Source organism: Cervus canadensis, chromosome 1 (genome assembly GCF_019320065.1).
Source record: "Cervus canadensis isolate Bull #8, Minnesota chromosome 1, ASM1932006v1, whole genome shotgun sequence".
Taxonomy (NCBI): Eukaryota; Metazoa; Chordata; class Mammalia; order Artiodactyla; family Cervidae; genus Cervus; species Cervus canadensis.
The window spans coordinates 90012561-90034455 of record NC_057386.1 but is presented as its reverse complement, the minus strand read 5'-3'; the positions used below and the strand labels follow the sequence as shown (position 1 = coordinate 90034455).

The 21895-nt window shown below is 36.6% G+C and overlaps 1 protein-coding gene across 1 annotated transcript in view; it reads left to right on the top strand.

The window, feature by feature from the left end:
* FAT4 (FAT atypical cadherin 4) overlaps positions 1 to 21895 on the top strand; it is a 174986-nt gene that overhangs the window by 88326 nt on the left and 64765 nt on the right. Inside the window, exons 3-6 of the mRNA XM_043486767.1 lie at positions 1748 to 2009; positions 3493 to 3843; positions 10254 to 11176; positions 11842 to 12016. Coding sequence (XP_043342702.1) covers positions 1748 to 2009; positions 3493 to 3843; positions 10254 to 11176; positions 11842 to 12016 — 1711 coding nt within the window. The remainder of the gene's footprint in view (positions 1 to 1747; positions 2010 to 3492; positions 3844 to 10253; positions 11177 to 11841; positions 12017 to 21895) is intronic.

Below are 21895 nucleotides of genomic sequence, written 5' to 3'. Positions count from 1 at the left end.
TTCTTTACTATCTGAGCCACCAGGGAAGCCCAAAAATACTGAAGTGGGTTCCCACGCCCTTCTCCAGGGGAACTCCCCGATGCGGGATCAAACCAGGGTCTCCTGCATTGCAAGTGGATTCCTTACCAGCTCAGCCCCTCTCCAATCTATACCCATAATCTAATATTTTAGCTCAATTTTTCTTCTTTTGTTCTACGTTGAAACTCTGCACACTGGACTTCCCAGGTGGTCCAGTGGATAAGAATCTACCTGCCAATGCAGGGAAGATGGGTTCGATCCCTGGTCCAGGAGGATTCCACATGCCATGGAGCAAGTAAGCCCGTGCACCACAGGCTACTGAGTCCAAGCCCTAGAGCCCGCAAAGCACAACTCCTGAGCCCATGTTCCGCAACTCCTGAAGCCCGTGGGCCTGGAAGCTGTGCTCCACAACAGGAGAAGCCACCGCAATGAGATGCCCGCGCACTGCAACAAAGAGTAGCCCCCACCTGCTTTATGCAGCAGCGAAGACCCAGTGCAACCGAAAGTATATAAAAGACATAAATTAGTTAATTAAGCAAGCAAATCTCTTCACATTAGCAAACTGGTCAAAGTAATCCCTCTCTTTGGTTCTTATGGTGCATATTGTAAGCTTCCATTTGTGCTGTGCTGTGCTTAGGCGTTCAGTTATGTCCGACTCTTTGCAACCCCATGGGCTGGAGCCGATCAGGCTCCTCTGCTGTGGGAATTCTCAAAGCAAGAATGCTGGAGTGGGTCGTCCCGCCCTCCTCCAGGGGATCTTTCCAACCCGGGGTCAAACCCAGTTCTCCTGCATTGCAGGTGGATTCTTTACGGTCTGAGCCACCAGGGAAGTCCAAGCTTCCATTTAGAGCTTGCTTAATTACCTCCTCAGGCTGAACCAGAGGAACACGAGCTCAGAGTCAGACAGACTAGGGTTTGAAATCCACTCACCCCCAGTATGACTCTGGGTAAGTTAAGGACCGTCTCCATACTTCGCATCTTCTTTTGAGAAATAGTATTTCACAGAGCGTGAACTAAAGCAAGATAATGCATCCACAGGGCTGTCCCTGGGCCTGGCAAACCTCTGGATATGTAGTTAGTAGTATTATCATTTGTGTTTTCCACAGTGACAGTTTGACTCCTTTCTGTGATATATTTTAAGAATTTATGTGTGTGTGTGCACATGTGCGCTGTGATTAGTTGCTCAATCATGTCCAACATTTAGTGACCATAGCCACCAGCCTCCTCTGTCCATGGGATTCTCCAGGCTAGAATACTGGAGTGGGTTACCATTCCCTCACATGCACACATATATACGGACTTCCCAGGTGACTCAAGTCTTAAAGAATCCACCTGCCAATGCAGGAGACACAGGAGACGCTGGTTTGATCCCTGAGTTGGGAAGATTCCCTAGAGGAGGAAATGTCTACCCACTCCAGTATTCTTGCCTGAAAAATCCCATGCACAGAGGACCCTGGTGGGCTGCGGTCCATGGGGTTGCGGAGTCGGACACGACTGAGCATGCACAGAGCTCACACACACACACACATTTTGAAGGTTGAGATTCGCTGTGTTATTTAATGAAATGAATACTTAGTTAACTACACTGGATTGGTACTATTTGAAATATTACAGTATCGTATGAAATTAAGCCCCAGAGCCTCACTTTCTCAAGTATACATTGAGCACAAGGAGTGGCACTTTTACTGTTCCACTTCTAGCAGTTCCGATTCTGCTCTCTTTTCCCTAGGGTGCAAATGCTCTTGTCACATATACGATCATCAGTGGAGCCGATGACAGTTTCCGAATTGACCCTGAATCTGGAGATCTGATAGCTACCAAGAGACTGGACAGAGAACGTCGTTCCAAATATTCCTTGCTGGTTCGTGCGGACGATGGTCTTCAGTCCTCAGATATGAGAATAAATATTACTGTCAGTGATGTGAATGACCACACACCCAAGTTCTCCAGGCCTGTGTACTCTTTTGACATCCCAGAAGACACAACCCCAGGTAGGTGGCACACTCTTAGGTATATTTTGCAAGGGTCACCTTTGACTACAGTTACACAAACTAGGTTTTGGCTGCTCTTAAATTGTGACTAGTATGTGCTACTGGGTATAAACATTGGATTTTTTAACTATTTTAATTGACCATCTTTGCTATAGTTCCCAAACAAATTTCTAGACTTTTGAGAGCAAATGAGATAAGCTAATCATCTGATTTCTTAATTACAGATGTTTGTTTCTGAAAGTATCTGTGACATGCATTGTTAAATTTCCTGGCAACCACAGTTTTGATACTGTTTTTCCACTGTAAGGATGTCTGATGTGATTATGTTCCTGAGCATAGAAAGCAAAAAAAAGCACAGGAAAACCTGTGAATACCCGTTATAATACTTACTAGCTGTGTGAATCAGGGCAATTAATTAATTTCTCTTAGCTTCAATTCCTTCTTCTGTATATGGAAACAATAATTCTTGTTAGAAGTAGGATAAAGCATGTATGAGTTTGCTAACACGGGGCTTGAGGATTAGCAGATGCTGAATAAATGTTAGTAGAATAGGAATCCTGAATTCTCACCTTGCTTCTTTGAATATATTATGTTGTGACTATTGCATGTGAGTACTCGATACTCCTGTTTCTGGTGTGGGTTGGCTTCATTTCCACTATTAGAAATTCTTATCTAAAACTGAAATTCTATTTTGAATTATATTTGAATGAGTTTGCAAAATAAGGCATATGTTTTAGAAACTCACTTGACAAAGGAATGAAACGTTTATAGAGGACTAAAATCTCACTGCGGTTAGTTCACCAAGAGTTGTTCATGCCCTTTATGAACTTCCTGTCACATTTCTTTCTCACGTCATTTCTAGCAATGGTCATACAAGCTGTTAAGTGGTATCCTCTTAGCATAATTCTGTATTATTGCTTGGAATTGCCAGTTCCTGACACTAGCAGTGGGCCCCAATATATGTTCACTGAATTCATCAATATGTTCATGAATTGGTAGATAGAAAAATAATGTCAGAAGTTGTGTTCATTTCCCAGAACATTTACATTGCAACATAAGATCTACTGGCTTCCAAGGTGGCACAGTGATAAAGGATACGCCTGTCAATGCAGGAGACTCCAGAGACAGGTTCAGTCCCTGGGTTGGGAAGATCTCCTGGACTAGGAAACGGAAACCCACTCCAGTATTTTTGCCAGGAAAATTCCATGGATAGAGGAGCCTGGTGGACTACAGTCCACGAGGTTGCAAGGAGTCAGACATGACTGAGTGACTGAGCGTGCACACACGCACATAAGATCTACTGGATATTTGGGGATGTTGGCATCCATGTAAATGTAGAAATCTGCAGAGTGTTGTTTTCATTATATTTTCATAGTGATTTTCTAGTTAAAATATTTTACTATACAAATAAACGTTTTGGTATCATATATAGTCTCTTAGCAATACCCTGTTCCATTAATTTTAGATTCTCAATTTATTCTAGGTTCTTTGGTAGCAGCTATTTTAGCTACAGATGATGACTCTGGTGTGAATGGAGAAATTACATATATTGTGAATGAAGATGATGAAGATGGCATATTTTTCCTGAATCCAGTTACTGGAGTCTTTAATTTGACTCGAATGTTGGATTATGAAGCACAGCAATATTATATCCTCACTGTTCGGGCTGAAGACGGTGGGGGACAATTTACTACCATCAGGGTTTACTTCAACATACTAGATGTAAATGATAACCCACCCATTTTCAGCTTGGATTCATATAGCACATCTTTAATGGAGAATCTACCTCTAGGATCTACTGTTCTTGTGTTTAATGTTACCGATGCAGATGATGGTATGTACTTTATTTTACCTACTTAAAGTTTATTAAACATTAATCGTTCGATTTATATCATATTTATTTACTGTGTGCAGCTGTCACAAAATTGCATTTTGTAAATATAGATCCAAAGTTGAGGAATAGATTTATAATTTAACTATGGAGGATTAAAAGACTAAGGATTTTATTAGTTAAGTTCTTATTTATAACACTTACACAGCATACACTGTGCGCATCTTATAAGCTTCATAAATTTTTCTTCCTTTATTCTCTCTAAATGTGTGACACCACTGCAGTTTAGCAATATAGAAGTCATAAAGCAGCTTTTTGGTAGGTTTTCTTTAGATAACTATTTGCTTACATATATTCTTTTAACATAAAAAGGATAAAATGTGGATGCTAAAGGAAAACCAAGTCTCAAAAAATACTTCAGAATGCATGATTAGTTTTATATTTCTGACTGAAAATGGCTCAGAGTGTCTCAGCAAGTTTTCATGCTTTAACTCAAAGGACGGTCTCAGATCTCTTTAACTTATTTTAAATTAAATCTAGACTTTACAATGTTTGATATTTGTTTGATTTTTATTTATTTGAAAAAATTTAAAGTATGACTCCCTTAGTCTTTCTTTAAGACTTATTTTGTAAATACACATACCAGATAATATAGCCTTTAGAGATAACATTGTACAGATTGTCAATCTTTGTTAGGAAAGTTAATACCTTGTTTTTCCTTCCATTGGATGCAGCTAAATGTTCATTTAGTTAAGAAAACAAGGGACAGTATTTTAAGAGGAAACTGGTCTCTAGCCCAAGGATGTGCCTCGTGGCATAGGCATATCAACCTTAATTTAGAATTTCCTGGTTCTTGCTGACTTAAATGATTTATGTAATCTCAGAGTATCATTCATCCCATTCTGCTCTATACTTAGTTTCCTTGCAGGAGTGTCTAGAATTGCCACTTACAAAGATATGAGAGGCAAAGAGCACAGTATTTTTATGTACCTTTCACTTCATGAAGTAGGAAATGCTTTCTTTAGAATTCACTAAGTGCATTTTGAAGTTTTCCTCTCTTATTTAAGCATAGTTAATAATGAATACATAAATATTCCTAAAATAGAAGTGCCTGTAATGTTAGCACCACAAATTGCTAATAATATTAAAAATAACAACTGACAGTTGTCAAATACAGTCATCCCTTGTATCAGCAGGGGATGGTTCCGGGACCTCTGGAAAGTTAGTGAAGAGAAAGTGTTAGTCGCTCAGTAATGCCTGACTCTTTGTGACCCGTGGACTGTAGCTGCCAGGCTCCTCTGTCCATGAGATTCTCCAGGCAAGAATACCGGAGGTGGTAGCCGTTCCCTTCTCCAGGGGATTTTCCTGACCCAGGGATCAAACCCCAGTCTCCTGCATTGCAGGGAGATTCTGTATCCTCTGAGCCACTAGGGAAGCCTCATTGATACCAAAATCCAAGATGCTCAAGTCCTTTATATAAAATAGTGTAATATTTGCATACAACCCATGCACATTCACCCATTTACTTTAAATCATCTCTAGATTACTTACAATACCTACTACAATATAAATGCTATATAAATAGTTTCCAGAGCACAGAAGATTTAAGTTTTGCTTGAAATTTGGAACTTTCTGGAATTTTTTCCCTCAAAATATTTTCGGTCTATGTTGGTTGAATCCTTGGATGTGGGACCAGCAAATACCAGCTACATACCACTTGTCCCTAGTATGTAGCCAGTCCTGGCCTAAGAATGTTGCACAGTCTATTTCATGTACATCAACCTAGTTCTGTACATGTAACTGTCTCCCATTAGACTTTATGCACAATTGAGGTTAATCTTTATTTTGAATGTTGGCTTATCTATTATTATAAACTTAATTAATTTACCTGATCTCTGGATATGAACATTTTTTAATTTGTCCTAACTTTTCTGCAGTGAAGAATTATCTGCCAAGTTTCTTTGTGACTTTAAGCATTAGAGAGTGCCTATTGTATCATAGGATTGTGTGCAGGTCTAGAGTAAATTCCATTTATTCTCAAAACTCAACTGTAGAGAACTGAGAAAATAACAAATAAGAAACTTCTTTTGTGAAACCTGCTGGAATATTCCATGCAAGCATATTCACAGAAATGTATTAACCATTGACTTCAAGTTACTTTTTATGGATTTTTTTTCCTTTAATTGTGTTAGATAAAAGTTTCAAGCTACATTTTTCCATTGTTTTAGTTTTGAATACTTTTATCAGTGTAATTTCCTGCACCTTGACCTAAAATATAGGACACAGTTTCTATTCTCTCTGAATTTCAAGGATCATGATAAGACTGTACAAGGGTAACCTTCTTTATTTAAAACTGCCAACTCAGTTATACTAAATAGCTCCCAACATGTTTCACAATATTATTTAGACTTTTCTATTAACAATTTAGTTTTAATCTCTGACCAAGAACTTTCAGATGAGATAATATTGTCATTTTAAATGAAGACATTTTATACAAAAATAAATTTAACAGTTTCTGTTACTTATATCTAAATTCTCTGAGTTTAATCTAAAATTTTAGATTGCATAACCATTTAATAAGAATAAAGCAAATATTTTACTGTGTTCACAAGATAAGTAGCACATGTATTCATCTCAAGGCTTTCATTCATACAGCTAAGAAAGTATTATATTGAGGCAAAGTATGGTGGGTGCTAGGGGTACAGAACCTGTCTGCCAATGCAGGAGACACAAGAGACATGGGTTAGATCCCTGGGTTGGGAAGATCCCTTGGAGAAGGAAATGGGAACCCACTCCAGTATTGCATGGAAAATTCCATGGATGGAAAGAGGAGCCTGGCAAGCTACAGTCCATGGAGTTGCAAAGAGTCAGATAGGACTGAGCAACTGAGCACACACATTATAAATTGAAGTTTCATGGAAATAGTATAACTTTGATAATTACTATGTTATCCTAGAAATAAATTCATATACTCTTAAAAATATTGGGGAGTCATAGAGTACTTTGAGAATAAAGTAATTATAATTATTGTTGAATAAATTTACTGATATATGCTTGGTACACAATGCAGATCAATTGACCTGTAAATGAGTTTCATTTTCCAGTGACCTGATGACCTTATTGGAACTGCTTCATAAAAGTGAATGTTGTTTGCAAGAGTTCCATGTGTTGCAGCTATATGATAAGTTGACAAATACTAGTTCATCATAGAAATAATTAGGCATTTATGGACTGTGAATAAATATGCACATTTTGTAACAGAGCCACATACCTACAGTTATGTGCTGTATTTCCTGGAACTAAATTATTCTCAAGACTGAAATAAAAACCAACCAAAAAAAAAAAAAAAAACTAACACAACCACACACACAATAAAACTGCCAGAAAGAATCATGTAACTAAACCACTTTCAGAACACTGAACATAAATGGTTAGAAATATGGACTATTCGTAGCTTAAAGATCTGGGGGCTGTAAAAGCCCACTAAATTCAAGTTCTAGCACATATGAATAAATCATAGAATGTTAAAATAATATGTTTACTGATTCATGATTGGGATATTTGATGCAAGGAGTAGAGAGAGAAGAATGGCCTGAGCTCTTTATTTTTTAGGATAGTATAAAGGTTCAGGGAGAATTTTGAGTTTCAGTATGTCTACATGTATTTTCTAGATGTAGAGCACATGCCCAAAGTCACTTAGACATGACAGGAGTGAAAAATCCTTTTCTTCACAGTAAAGTCCGTAGAGATGGTTTCTATGACCTGTAATTGCAGCAGTACAGTTTCAGTTCCTGAGATGAAAGCTCTTTCTTAGATTGTGCTGCAATATTTGTGCAAAACCAGTTGTATTTCTATGTTTATGTTCTCAAAGATAATGACTGTTATCATTACCAGTTCATTTTTAATGTTATCATCTGATGTATTCATCATTATGAGTTTAAATATAAAATCATTTTTATCTTTTTCATAATTCTAGTTAATATTTATTACTTCCAAAACCCACCTACCCAGCAAACTTTCTCCCTAAAAAGGAGGCTGTCCTGCCGTTTACGACAAGGCTATAAAATCTTGGTATCATGTTCTTTTTTTGCCTCTGCAAGTTAATTATTTACTCCAGGAAGTAGCATACACAGTGGACCAGGGGTGTTCCAATCCTAGATTTAATTGCTTGCCTTCCAGTTGATTTATGTAGAAATGTTAGGCCATCACTTTGTAGCCATGTGTAGTTTTGTCACTATTTTAAATTTCTTTTGATCTTGGGCATGAAAGGTCTATATGCTTACATAGAAGTATATCTCTGCTTATTGGTATTATTTTTATCCAGGTGTCTTCATAACTTTTTCTCAATAATAATTGTGTCTGAATTTGTACCTCAAAGAATAGGAACTAAATATTTACTGACAGAGTTAGCCATAGGAAATGCAAAAAAAAATTCCTAAGAGAGTAATTCTATTTAAAAATATATTAAATATATATCATTATAATATATGTGTTATATATATGTATTTAAAATCAGATTACTTTCTCAATCAAATTACTTTCTCAGTAATATATCCATATTTGGTACCAGTTGATGAAACCTTTTTCTTTTTTCTGCATCAGTTGATAGAACTTTTCTTCCCCCAAACCTGTGGAATTTTAAGTCAGAGAGTTGAAGTAGGCTGTTGACCTTGTTCTATCCAGATCTTAAAATTCTCTTTATCTCCTGCTGGTGAATTGACCTATGACCTCCATTAGCTTTATTTATTCATATTTTTCCTGATCCTCAGTGTCCTAAGTATTTTGAACTTTATAACCTCTGCTTTGTTCTCTTGTGAATGGTCTTAAATAAACTGCAAAGATTAAAAGCCACAACTCTTAATGAGGAGAAAACCCCTACCTTTTCAAAGATCTACTCAATCCTTGTTTATCCTAGAAATTTTTGTGAATAAGCCAGTGCCTGAAAGTTATCTCCATAAATAGTTTCCTCTGCATCAACATATAGACAAAGAATCTTAGATAAGAGACTATCAAAGCATGGGAAAATAATAATTCTAGCATTAAAAACAACAACAAGAAAAAACAAATAAGCAGGCACTAACTGGTAGAAAAGAAAACTGTATTAATCAACTAAAACCTGCCTTTACAAGGACTTAAGGGGTTTCAAGAAAAGGCAGAAGCTAACTGAAGTATCTACAGAATTCTAAGAAAGAGTATTTTTCAAGAAAAGGGTGATCAACTTGTTCTCAAAGACTTTTGGCTAAGAGTGGGCATCATTTTTGACACCTGAGTAGTTAAAGTTCATAAATAAAGGAGCCATTTGTAAGTAGTTTATATAACTCAATGGATTTTCCATAGCATAAGATCCCAGAGTAGAGTATCTTTATTAAGGATGGATTATCTAGGTATAAGATATGTTTCTTAGAAATTCTTAGGTGATCCTATAATTGCCCAGCATGTTTATGATAAAACATAAAAATACACATGACATTATGGACCAGTGAAGAAAATGCTATTCTGGGGCAGGAAATATAATTTTTCTTTGTGTTTGCGCTGCTTATCTGTAATTTAGCTTTAAATTATTTACTAAACTAATGAATAGGCTGAGCGATTCTCCACATCATCTCTTAGATGAATGTCTACAATCATTTTCTGAAATGATTTATATATGCCTTTTTAAATTAAAATGTGACATATGTTCCTGGGAAAAACTGATAAAACATTATCTAAAAATAGCCCAATAATAGTGTGAATCTTTATATTTGGAGTCTTTTATGCATACATTTACTGCTAACATTTCCTTCAAAAATACTTTTAAACCACAGTAAATAAACATAATAAAATTTGAAAGAGAATTATTTTCTCAGAGGTATTAGCCGGACACTTAATAGGAATTAAAAAGTATTTATTGGTTCTGCCAAGAAATGTAAAAGTAGACTTAAAGCATCCATGACTAATGCCATATATCAGAAAATTTTATTATCATTCTCTGAAAATTGGTGTTGGCCTCAATAAATTACTAATGTGATAAATGTTTGGCTAGTAGTAGAGTGTGGCACTGTTAATGTTGAACTCTCAGGAATTATGTGACAGCAATAAAGAAATGTATAGAAAAATATCCGCTCTCTAGTATATTTTTTTCCTCTTTACTTTCGTAATTTACCATTTCAACACCTTGGTAAATAGCCAGCAGTATATAGATCATTTGTTCACCAGATTGTAAACATCTTTTTAAATCAAATGATACCAAGAAGAGAGTTATGGGTTATGTATTCCTTGGAAAGAAAATTAACTGTGGCTAAATCATTCATAAGGTGTGTTTGGAGGCCATGTGTATCAAATACACAGGTTCATATCATGAATTTTTTGGTGCAGTTTAGTTTGCAATAAGCATTTAGTTCAGAAAATTTAATTTTTTTCCCCTTCCATTTCAGGCATCAACTCCCAGTTGGCTTACAGCATTGCTTCTGGTGATAGCCTTGGGCAGTTTACAGTTGACAAGAATGGGGTACTGAAAGTTCTAAAACCTTTGGACCGAGAGAGTCAGTCCTTCTACAACCTGGTCGTTCAAGTGCATGACCTGCCACAGCTTCCAGCCTCCAGATTCACAAGCACTGCTCAAATCTCCATTATTTTGCTGGATGTCAATGATAACCCCCCAACCTTTCTTTCCCCTAAATTGACCTACATTCCAGAAAATACACCTATTGATACCATTGTTTTCAAAGCACAAGCAACTGACCCAGACAGCGGCCCAAACAGCTACATTGAATACACCCTACTGAACCCTTCAGGAAATAAGTTCACTATCGGGACCATCGATGGAGAAGTAAGGCTCACTGGAGAGCTAGATAGAGAGGAGGTTTCCAATTACACGCTCACGGTGGTGGCTACGGACAAAGGTCACCCATCTCTGTCTTCATCTACAGAGGTGGTAGTTATGGTACTTGACATCAACGATAATAACCCTGTTTTTGAACAGGCCATGTATAAAGTGGAGATTAATGAAAATACACTTACTGGAACGGATATAATACAAGTATTCGCAGCAGATGGAGATGAAGGTACAAATGGACAGGTCCGCTATGGCATTGTCGATGGTAATGCCAATCAGGAATTTCGGATCGACTCAGTCACAGGGGCAATCACCGTGGCTAAGCCTTTGGATCGCGAGAAGACCCCTACTTACTCTTTAACTGTTCAGGCAACAGATCGGGGCAGCACTCCCAGAACTGATACCTCTACCGTCAGCATTGTTCTCCTGGATGTTAATGATTTTGTCCCCATATTTGAGCTATCTCCATATTCTGTAAATGTCCCTGAGAATCTGGGAACATTACCCAGAACAGTTCTTCAGGTAAGTATATTTAAATGAAACAAATATTGTGCTCATTGTAAGACAATCCATTTAGTTACAGTGGTCATGCTACCCCACTCTCTTCCTCATTCTTATCCAAAAACTCTTACTTGCCCATACAGCAGATCTTGAAAAGGACAGGTTTATGAAAATTACACCTAAGGACCTGTTGATTTCCTTGTAGATGAAATATTGTATTTCAATTACATCCTTTTGTGTTTACCTCTGCTGCACACATTTATGCATTTGTGCATTTTTGAATTTTGTTTCACTGTAACAGTTATTCTAAGAAAATAAAATGATGTTAAAGTTTGAAAACTTTTACAAATGTTGTTCTTCATTCCCCCTTTACAAATCCAACTACCTGGATGAATCTGCTGTTAAAAGATTTTTTGTGGAATCTTCCAAAAATGCAATGTGTTGATTTTATACCCGGTTTTATACAAATTATATATTGTACTCTGTGCCATTTTCATATTTTACCTAAAACTTATAAACATGTCTCTGAAACCTTTTAATATTGGTCTGTATGACTCTACCCTATTATTTTCAATAATAGACTTATTTTTAATAATAATGCTTATTTTTAATAATACACTTTATTTCATGATATACATTTTGTGAGTATTACTCACATTCATGGCCTGTATTATTTTCTCCTGTAGGTGGTGGCAAGAGATGATGATCAAGGTTCCAACAGCAAACTCTCTTATGTTCTATTCGGTGGTAATGACGACAATGCTTTTACTCTCTCAGCTAGTGGAGAACTTCGAGTAACACAGAGTTTGGACCGTGAAACAAAGGAACATTTTGTCTTGCTGATCACAGCTACAGATTCAGGTAAATCTGTAATAACCTTGTTCAACAGTGAAAATTTTCTTCATAATATATGTAAATAGAAGTATGTTTATCCACCACTAAACTAAATGTCTTTTGAAATTTACTAATGCTTGGAACTTCAGTTGTATCCACATCATTTTATAGAACATAGATCACTTTATGACATTTATATGTAAATGGGAAGGGTTTAAGCACATTACAAACAAAGCTCTATTCCCATAAGACACAATATATCCTTGCCTGGTAGGCTGACCCAGTATCTTTGGGGGTGACTCTATACTCTACCCCTTGACTTTGGACATTTCAAGTACCTTAGCTTTGAAAAATTCAGATGGTTCTAACTGGTCATGGAGTTAAGACAGTGGGTCCAGAGTTCTACTTCATGAGTCCTGTAGGTTCTGCAAAGCCATAAGTAGATATAATAAGCATCTGATGAAGCCCCACAGAACTCCAAAAGGGGTGTCAGTGAGAGCCTGGCTTCTCACTGAGTAGCAGTGTAAAAAACCACTACAATATTGTAAAGTAATTAACCTCCAACTAATAAAAATAAATGAAAAAATAAATAAATAAATGGGGAATAAGTGTAAATCTATGGCTGATTCATATCAATGTATGACAAAACCCACTGAAATGTTGTGAAGTAATTAGCCTCCAACTAATAAAAAAATTAAAAAAAAAAAAAATGTTAAAAAAAAAAAAAAACTACCACAGGGAGAAAGAAAAGCAGTATACATTAGCTCTCACTGTTTGGAAACAGTAATTGCATAAAATTGTAGAGCAAGTAGTATAAAATACAGTCTATTCAAAAAGTAACATTACTGTTAACCACTATTTTGTTTTACACTTCTAATTCAAAGCTGAAACAACTGAAATTTGTTAAAGCACCTCCGTGCCTTGAAGAAAGTAGACGTGCTTAAATATGTGTTGAATAAATGAATGAATGAATGAATCATTGATCTTCAAAAGTCTCAGGGAATTATGAAGCATTGTCCTTATGTAATATTCATTTATAAAAATTGTTAAAACTTACTATTTTAATTATTGAGAAAGTTAGTAATGTTGACATCTCTTTATTAATTTGTTGAAATTGTTTTAAGACCAGGCAGATTTGTTGGAACCTCAAAGGACTGACATTTTTGGTATATGGATATTTATGTAGATGTGTGGCTACTGCTATAGGAGAATTATTCTGAATTTTCAAATGAGCTGTGTTTACTGTGGTTGAAATGTTTTTGATGAATATAATTGAGTGATATTTTTGTTATTTGTGACCAATTTCAGAGTATACAATTTCATGTCACCGATTCATAAAAAAGGAAATTTGAAGATTAAGAGTAATTATAAATTTATGTTAAGTATGTGAATGATAGTGCCATTGCTTATTTATCAAGATGGCTCTGTCTGTATTATTTGCCATTTACTTTTGGGAATGTAATCATCTTAGACTATTGCTTTGTGAAAGAAAGCATGATTCTTGGTTTTTTTTTTTTTAAATCTGTGTGAATAACTGTGTTATATTTCATGCAAACTATAAAATCCCAGGCCATGATGAGCAGAATGTAGTGTGGTAACCATATAAAACTTAAACCAAGTTGATCTGAAACATGTTTCATTATATGTGTCGGCAGTACTTCTCAGTCAGGAGATACACATTCTCAGGTGACAAACGCAGTCCCTGCCACATGGCTCAGGTCAATCCGGTATTTCAAGAGTCATCTGGAGAAAAGAAAAGGATAAAGAGGAGTACAAACTAGTAGAGGGTCAGATATTTAGAGGCGAGACTTTATAATGAAAACACCGCAGACTCAGCTCTCCTCTGCAGTTGCTGGGTATGTGCAGTCAATTCTAGGCACTCCCAGAAGCACAGTCTTTGTGGAGATCATTTGGGGGAGGAGGAACCAGACCCAGGAATCTGGCTGCTAAGGCATCCGTCACTATAAAACCTGCTGCACAAAATGGTGCATCACACAAAGGTCATCCCAGGGCGAGGAGCAGATTGTGATTGTGAGAATCAGAGATGCAGTGTAGGGTGACCCTGGATGGACAGGGCACCACTCGTAGAAGCTCTCCATCAGGAGATTTGTGATTTGGAACATTCTAAGTCAAAAGCCATGTCAGAGAAAGAATGTAGACATCTAGACAAGAGTGCCTGTTTTCAATCAGATCATTCTGAGAATTTAAAAACGTTTTTGTGTGCCTGTGGAAGCCAAGAGGGGGATATTGTGCAGGGGAAGGGAATGGTTGTTTTTTGACATTTGGCAATCTGAGTCATGCAGTTTGCCAGATATTACAGATATTAACCCATTTCTACACATTACTTTATTATCTCCAGAGACTATGGTGTTTTTGTTTCCACTCTACTTATAGTAAACTCCTCAGAGTAATTAAGTCACTTGCTCAGGAGGTGGCGCAGTGGTAAAGAATTCACCTGCCAATGGAGGAGACTTGAGACATGGGTTCAGTCCCTGGGTTGGGAAGATTCCCTGAAGTAGAAAATGGCTAAACTACTCCAGTATTCTTGCCTGGAAAGTCGCATGGACAGAAGAGCATGGAGAGCTACAGTCTATAGGGTCGCAAAGAGTCAGACACAACTGAGCACTCACACACACTCACACACACACACACACACACACACACACACACACACACACACACACACACAGCCAAGAAGTAGAAGAGTAAGATTCAGACCCTAGTGTATCTGACTTCCAAGTTTAGTGTATGTGAAGGTTTTAGTGTTGAGGTAAAGTAAAATTTGAAAAGTGTATATTAATTTCCAAAATAATTTTATTTGCAAAGTAAACCCAATAATTGTCTATATAATATACTGATTAAAAGCTTTAAATTTGAACTGACAATGATTTAAATTCTGGTTCTCTCAAATTTTATTTTGTTATTCAGACAAAATCTATCATCTCTTTCTTTTTTTTTTTCTATCATCTCTTTCAATCTCAGTATTTTCTCAGTAAAATGGGGATAATAGTAATTACAAAGTAGTTTATTACAATGTTTAACTGATAACGATATGTGTTAAATATGCCTAACACATTGTGTATATAATGATTTTAGTGAATTGTGATCCATGCACTTTAAACATTCAAAAATTCTTATAAATGGCTACCCTGTTCCTTACTACTTAATTAGTCTTATTTAAAAATGTATCAATTGTATCTCTTTCAATCTCAGTATTTTCTCAGTAAAATGGGGATAATAGTAATTACAAAGTAGTTTATTACAATGTTTAACTGATAACGATATGTGTTAAATATGCCTAACACATTGTGTATATAATGATTTTAGTGAATTGTGATCCATGCACTTTAAACATTCAAAAATTCTTATAAAACATTTTTAAAAAATTGCAACTCATATTTTTTCATTTTATGCATTACTACATTAAGAATTTTTTTTGTGGTATCAGTTTTTTCAGACTTTCAAAGAATATATTGCATGGTCAGTGCTTAACCATTAAAAACTGTAGGTCAGCCAAATTATGGTTAGGGAGGAATTTGTGGGCAGTCAGCAAACTTAACCACCACTTGTAACGATGCTTCTTCATCAATGTGACAGCATAAAAATGACATTTCATTAGGGGAAAAAAATGAAAGAAAAAGAAAGGTAAGAAGGAAGGAAGTGAAAAAAAGAGGGGGAGGAAGAAAGAGGGAAGTAGGGAGGGACCAAAGAAGGAAGGAAGGGAGGGAAAGAAAACTGGAAATAATAGAGTTAAAAGTGTTCTCTTCTAGTACGCTTGGGTGAGTCAGCCTGTTGAGAGGAATTTTCACAAGGAGAAGATTCATTAGAGCATTGGTCTAAATGTGCAGACTTTGCAAGAACCAAGTCCTGGTTTCAGGGAGCTGGACTGTGTGCATTCATGATGCCATCAGCCATGATCCTAGAGGAAATTTGAGATCTAAAATTATTACTATAAGGACAAGTAATACAAGTGCAACTCTAATTTCTATGAAGTACTGTTGCCATTAGATGCAAAATGTGAAGACCAAGTGTGTTTATATTCTATCCAATATTGAGATAGAAGAGCTATGAGTTATTAGAAAGTGACAGTTCAGATTATCAGTAAAATGAAATTATGTGGATATCTGTCATTCAGGGCCTTAAACATAATGTTAAGAATCATGGTGGGAGGCATGAATGAGATTCAGGGACATTGGTCCCTTGGTCAGAGTATTTTGGCAGTCTTGGAAATTAGATGATTACTTGAAAATTTCCCCAAAGTACAGATTTTTATGAGTGCTTTTTTGCGGGGTTGTCTTGAGACGGACTGGTGGTTTATGAGGACACAGGAGTAGAAGCATTGAAGTAGGTGTATGGAGATCATTTAATATGAATCACATATAAAGCAATCAGAAATTGTGATGTATGTTGGACTAGATGTTTTTAAAATTATTAAAACTCATGTGCGACCATAATTTTATATCCAATTCCTTTCTATACTTCCAGTGTCATCAGTATCCACTTGTGTAGAACAGTGTGAGAGCTTCAGATATCAGGCTTCAGAATTTGCAGTTTTATATTCCAGGAATGAAGTCTCTGACACAGGATTTAAAATACTTATTCACTGCCATGATTTAAAAGTCAAATTAGTAGATGACATGAGAAAATTCAGAAAAATATGGCAGCTTTTAGGTCCCAGATGCCAGGTTATTCTCAAATTGGCAGTGTTCTGAGAACCAGGAAAATATCAAAGTGTTCTAAAACAAGAAAAAAATTTGACAGTTTTATTCCTTAGCTCACAAATCATTTTTCCTTTGCTCTTTTGAAATTCTTATCTGATGGCAACCCAAAGATGGGTCAACTTTGGCAATATGGCAGCAATTGAAGCAGCAGCTTATTTTTATCAGCAGACCTCTAAATCTTTGAATATTTGTGGAAAAGATATTAGCATTCCACTTTCATCGTATTTTTATTTACTGACTGCAGGGCTATAGAGTAGCACATCTGGAAGCTCTCTAAGGACTCCTGTCTACTGCTTAAAATGAATACGACCACACTATCCTATGTGTGTGGAGCCAAGTATTGCACGGTTAAATAACAAAACCAGGACAGAGGGTAACAATTCTACCTCACTTTTTTTTTTTCTCCCATAGGATTTACTTACTAAAGATTAATTTAAAGAGGTGAGGCGACAACTCAATTAAAGATAATATTTTGTTCAACTGATATAATAAAAAGTGTGGATGTTCTGCCTTCAGTCCAAATTACTCATTGTTATTTCTTCTAGAAATACATACCAAGTAGACACCCCCAGGAGGCTAAGGCTTCACCCAGGTGTAGTCATGAAGGTACCACAGAGAACCCAGCACTATGTGGTTTATCCTAAGAGGGGAGCTGGCCCTAAAGCAGTAACTGTCCTTCACATTTTGACATTCTGTTCCCAAGGATCCTTCCTTCCAAAAGTTTTCCTTACCATTTTCTCATAAGTGCAATAAATTAAGTAATATGTTTTAAGTAGCATAAGTAGCAGGGAATTATCAGGGAAACCCAGAGCTGTATACTTTCAAAAAGTTAATCCTAAGAAATAATTTACAAAATGGAAATATATTATAAAGGTAAACACATAGCTTTATGGTTAAAAAGAGGTTCAAAATCCATCTCTGACAATTTTTAGGTACGTGACGTTGAACAAGTTACCTTTATGTGTGTGCTCAGTCACTCAGTTGTGTCTGACTCTTTGCGACCCTTTGAAATATAGCCCAACAGACTCCTCTGTCCATGGGATTTTCCAGGCAAGAATACTGGAGTGGGTTGCCATTTCCTGCTCCAGAGGATCTTCCTGACTTAGGGATGGAATCCACATCTCCTACATTGGAGGGCAGTTACCTTTGTATTGTTATCTATTTGATGGAAACACTAATTCCTACATGAAAAATGTATTAGCAGGAATAAATGTGGAAATGACTTATTTTAGCTATTAATATTAGTCAGCATATTTGTTGGACATCTTCAGCTTAGTAAGGTCAAATAAAATTTCTGATTTTTATCCATCCTAATCTCCATAAGTTGTTCTCTGTCCCCAGTTTCACAATTGCTCAAGGCAAACTTTGTTCAACAAATCCATTGACAACTAGACTCTGACTCACAAAATGTCCTGAATTGATCCAGTTTTCTTTATCTCCACTACCACCACCTTAGTCTGTGTGCATGTGTGCTTGCTAAGTCACTTCAGTCATGTCTGATTTTTTGTGACCCTATGGACCGTAGCCCACCAGGCTCCTTGGTCCATGGGATTCTCTAGGCAAGAACACCAGAGCATGTTGCCATGCTCTCCTCCACGGGATCTTCCCAACACAGGGATTGAACCTGCATCTCTTATGTCTCCTGCATTGGTAGGTGGGTTCTTTACCACTAGCGCCACCTGGGAAGCCCCCCACTTTAGTCCAAGCCAGGGCAAATATGATAGCTTTCTAACTGCCTTTCTCCCACACAGTATGCTCTCTAACAAGCAGCTCATGAACCTTAAAGCCATAAATTAAATGATTATGCCCTGTCACTTAATTAAAATTATTCAATGATTTCCAAGAGTAAAAACTAAATTTCTTACCATTGACCATATGGCATTAAATGACCTTGCCTCTGTCCACTATCTGACCCGTCGGTCATCATCCGCTGCTGCCTCTATTATGTTCACCGTTGGTCATTGTCACCTCTCAACTCTGTTCAATATTTCCACATTGGTTTGGTTGAAATCTGCTAGTGTAGTATTTACACTACAGAAATCAGCAAGCTTACGGATCCGGTGACTTACTTCTGGAGAGTAGTTGCTAAACTGTGACAGCAAATTGCTAATGCCAGTTAATCTGGCCCTTTTAAAAATGCCAACCTTTTTCTCATCCTTGGCCCTTTGCATTTGTACCTGTAGTTCTCACTGTCTGGAATGTTCTACTTTGTGGCTGGCTATTTTGTTTTTTTCATTTCTTAATGGGGGGGGGGGGACAGGCGATATCTGTATCATGGTCATTTTGTCATTGCATCTAAGTAAAATGTCAACTTCTCAGAGAGGATTTATCTGTCAGTCTATAGGTCCCACTTCCCATCTCTCCAATGTTTCTATCACATTACTCTGTTGTGAATTTGTTCTTAAACATTAATTGCTATTTACAGTTATATGTTTATATAGAATATAATGCTTTCCTGGTGGCTCAGCAATAAAGAATCTGCCTGCCAGTGCAGGAAATGTGGATTCCATCCATGGGTTGAGAAGATCCCCTGGAGAAGGAAATGGCAACCCACTCCAGTATTCTTGTCTGGGAAATCCCATGGACAGAGGGACCTGGCAGTCTACAGTTTGATTACCTCATCAATAACTGTCATACTTCCAGTATCATGTAAGTGAAAGTGAAAGTTGCTTAGTTGTGTCTGACTCTTTGCCATGGACTATACAGTCCATGGAATTCTCCAGGCCAGAATACTAGAGTGGGTAGCCTTTCCTTCTCCAGGGGATCTTCCCAACCTAGGGATCAAACCCAGGTCTCCTGCATTGCAGGCAGATTCTTTACCAGCTCAGCCACTAGGAGAGCCCATGAATACTGGCGTGGGTAGCCCATCCCTTCTTCAGGGGATCTTCCTGACCCAGCATCGAACCCAGGTCTCCCACATTGTAGGCAGATTCTTTACCAGCTGAGCTACCAGGGAAGCTCCTAAGTCTTGTTCAAAACTGAATTCCCAGAAACACTCAGAACAGAATCTGTAATATAGCAGTTGCTGAATAAACATTTGTTGAATGAATGAATCATTTAATGAGTGAAAAATGATCATAATTATTTATCAACTAATCACCATCCTGTTATTTTAATATGCAACTATTATTTCATATTTATTTACCATACTTAAATGCAGTTTATTATTATGTATTTATCACTTGCAGATTTTTCAAAGGACCTACCAAGAAAGGAAAAGTGCCAATCTTTTTTAACTGATGGCTGAAATTCCAGAAGTTTTTGCTACACTGGTTGTGGTCATTCAAATTGACCCCTGCTTTGAAAAGCAGCATAAGCAGTTAAGGCTCTGTGGTGTTTAGTGTGATGTGATAAATTGTAGTCATATGTAAAGACCCACTGAAGCGTTTTATGGCTTTAATTCAGTTTCAAATGCTTCAAAATACTGCTTGAGCTATATTCTCATGACTCTCCCCTGAACCTTCTGGCTTTTATTCAATTCTGTTATCTAGTAGATGTTTCTAGGTAGGTCTTATCTCTACTTTGTGACATGCTGCCTACCTTTTCTTGGTTTGGGTCACTGACTCAGAATCTGCATAAACAGACACTGTGCTTTGGAAAAGTTTCGGCATTTGGCCATACTTTTATATCTGGACTTCCCACAGCAAAAAAGTGTGAGCCTCCCATATCTCCCAAAACACTGAATACCTTTTTAGCTACCAAATAATAATAATAATATATATAGTTTATATATATAGTTTATTATATATGTTTATATATATATCCCACATGTGGTATTTGACTTCACATAGCTTTGTAATAAAGGCCTATGATTCTTCACATAAATGTAATGTGAAAAATTTTACTTATTTTGTGATGAGAATTTTGGTGTTTAGATAAGCATTTCCAATAGATATATATCCATGGAATTTTCCAAGTCTCAGAATTTTTTTAACCTTCGGTGATCTTCTACCCTCACCAGTAAATTCATAGTCTGTGACCTATCAAAATCTACTACTACTCTTAAAGGAAGTGAATTAGTACACGAGAAAGCAGTAAAACAAGATGTGACTATAAGGGGTTATTGAAGTTATAATAACCTAGTGTGTAATATGGAAGGATTTTAAAAGAAAGCTGTATATGAAAAATCCTAAGTGAGAAAAATCTGACTTAAAATGACAATTTTATAGCCAGAAGTCTTCTTGGAAATGAGCCAGTCCATTTCCTTTATTTTTGAGATAAGAAAATTGAGGCCTGGAATAATTAGGCAGTTTGCCAGAGCTTACAGACCCAGAGAATATCAGAGTCAAGAACAATATCCAGGATTTCTGCCTTCCAACTGAGCCCTTGTTCACTTATGGTATATCTGAAAAAAGATCAGAATCTGATTACCCTTTGCAAAACATAAATTTCCAAAAACACAATTTAAAAAAAAAAAACACAATTTTAAGAAAGCTTTTCTTCTAATATGCGATCCATTGTACTCTAATGAATAAAGCATTCTGTTATTTTTCTTTTTCCAAATACATAAATAAATGTTTCAAAATATTTTAAGTGGTGTCAAATCAACTGGAATCAGTAATTTCAATACTGATTGTTTGAGAACAGGCTTCAATTTAGGCATTGTTCAAATTAAATTGCTAAGTAGGAGAAGATATAAAAAATTCACTAGGCTTTACAGGTAGAAGATGATAATACTGCCAATTATTCCAACCAATTGTCATTTTGCATTTGCATTTATTAATAATGGTAATTTAATAGATGTTATAAGTGAAGTAGTATTAGAGTCAATGAGACTCATGTGCTTCTCTGGGCTGTCAATGTGTAACAAGCATCTGGACAATGTTTTGTCAGGAAGCATCTGTGGAGCAGTCTCTACCAGGGATTCTTCTAGGAACTAGAGATATAGTGGTGAAAAAATGACAGTCTCTGTCCTCACAAAAGTTACATTCTAGTCAGAAAGATAGACAGAATATAATATATAGGTCGGGAGTTATATGAGGTACTATGTAATTAAATAAAGCAGGTTAAGTGGCTAGAGAGGAAGGAATTGGAGGTATTATTTTTAATAGTAGAGTCAGGACAGTGAAATGTGAAAATCTGGGTAAATTTGCAGATGAAACGGTTCCTAGACAAGGATCAGGTTGCCTTTATTCAAAGGACAACTGGAAGGCCTGGACGGCTCTACTAGAGTAAAAGAAAGGAA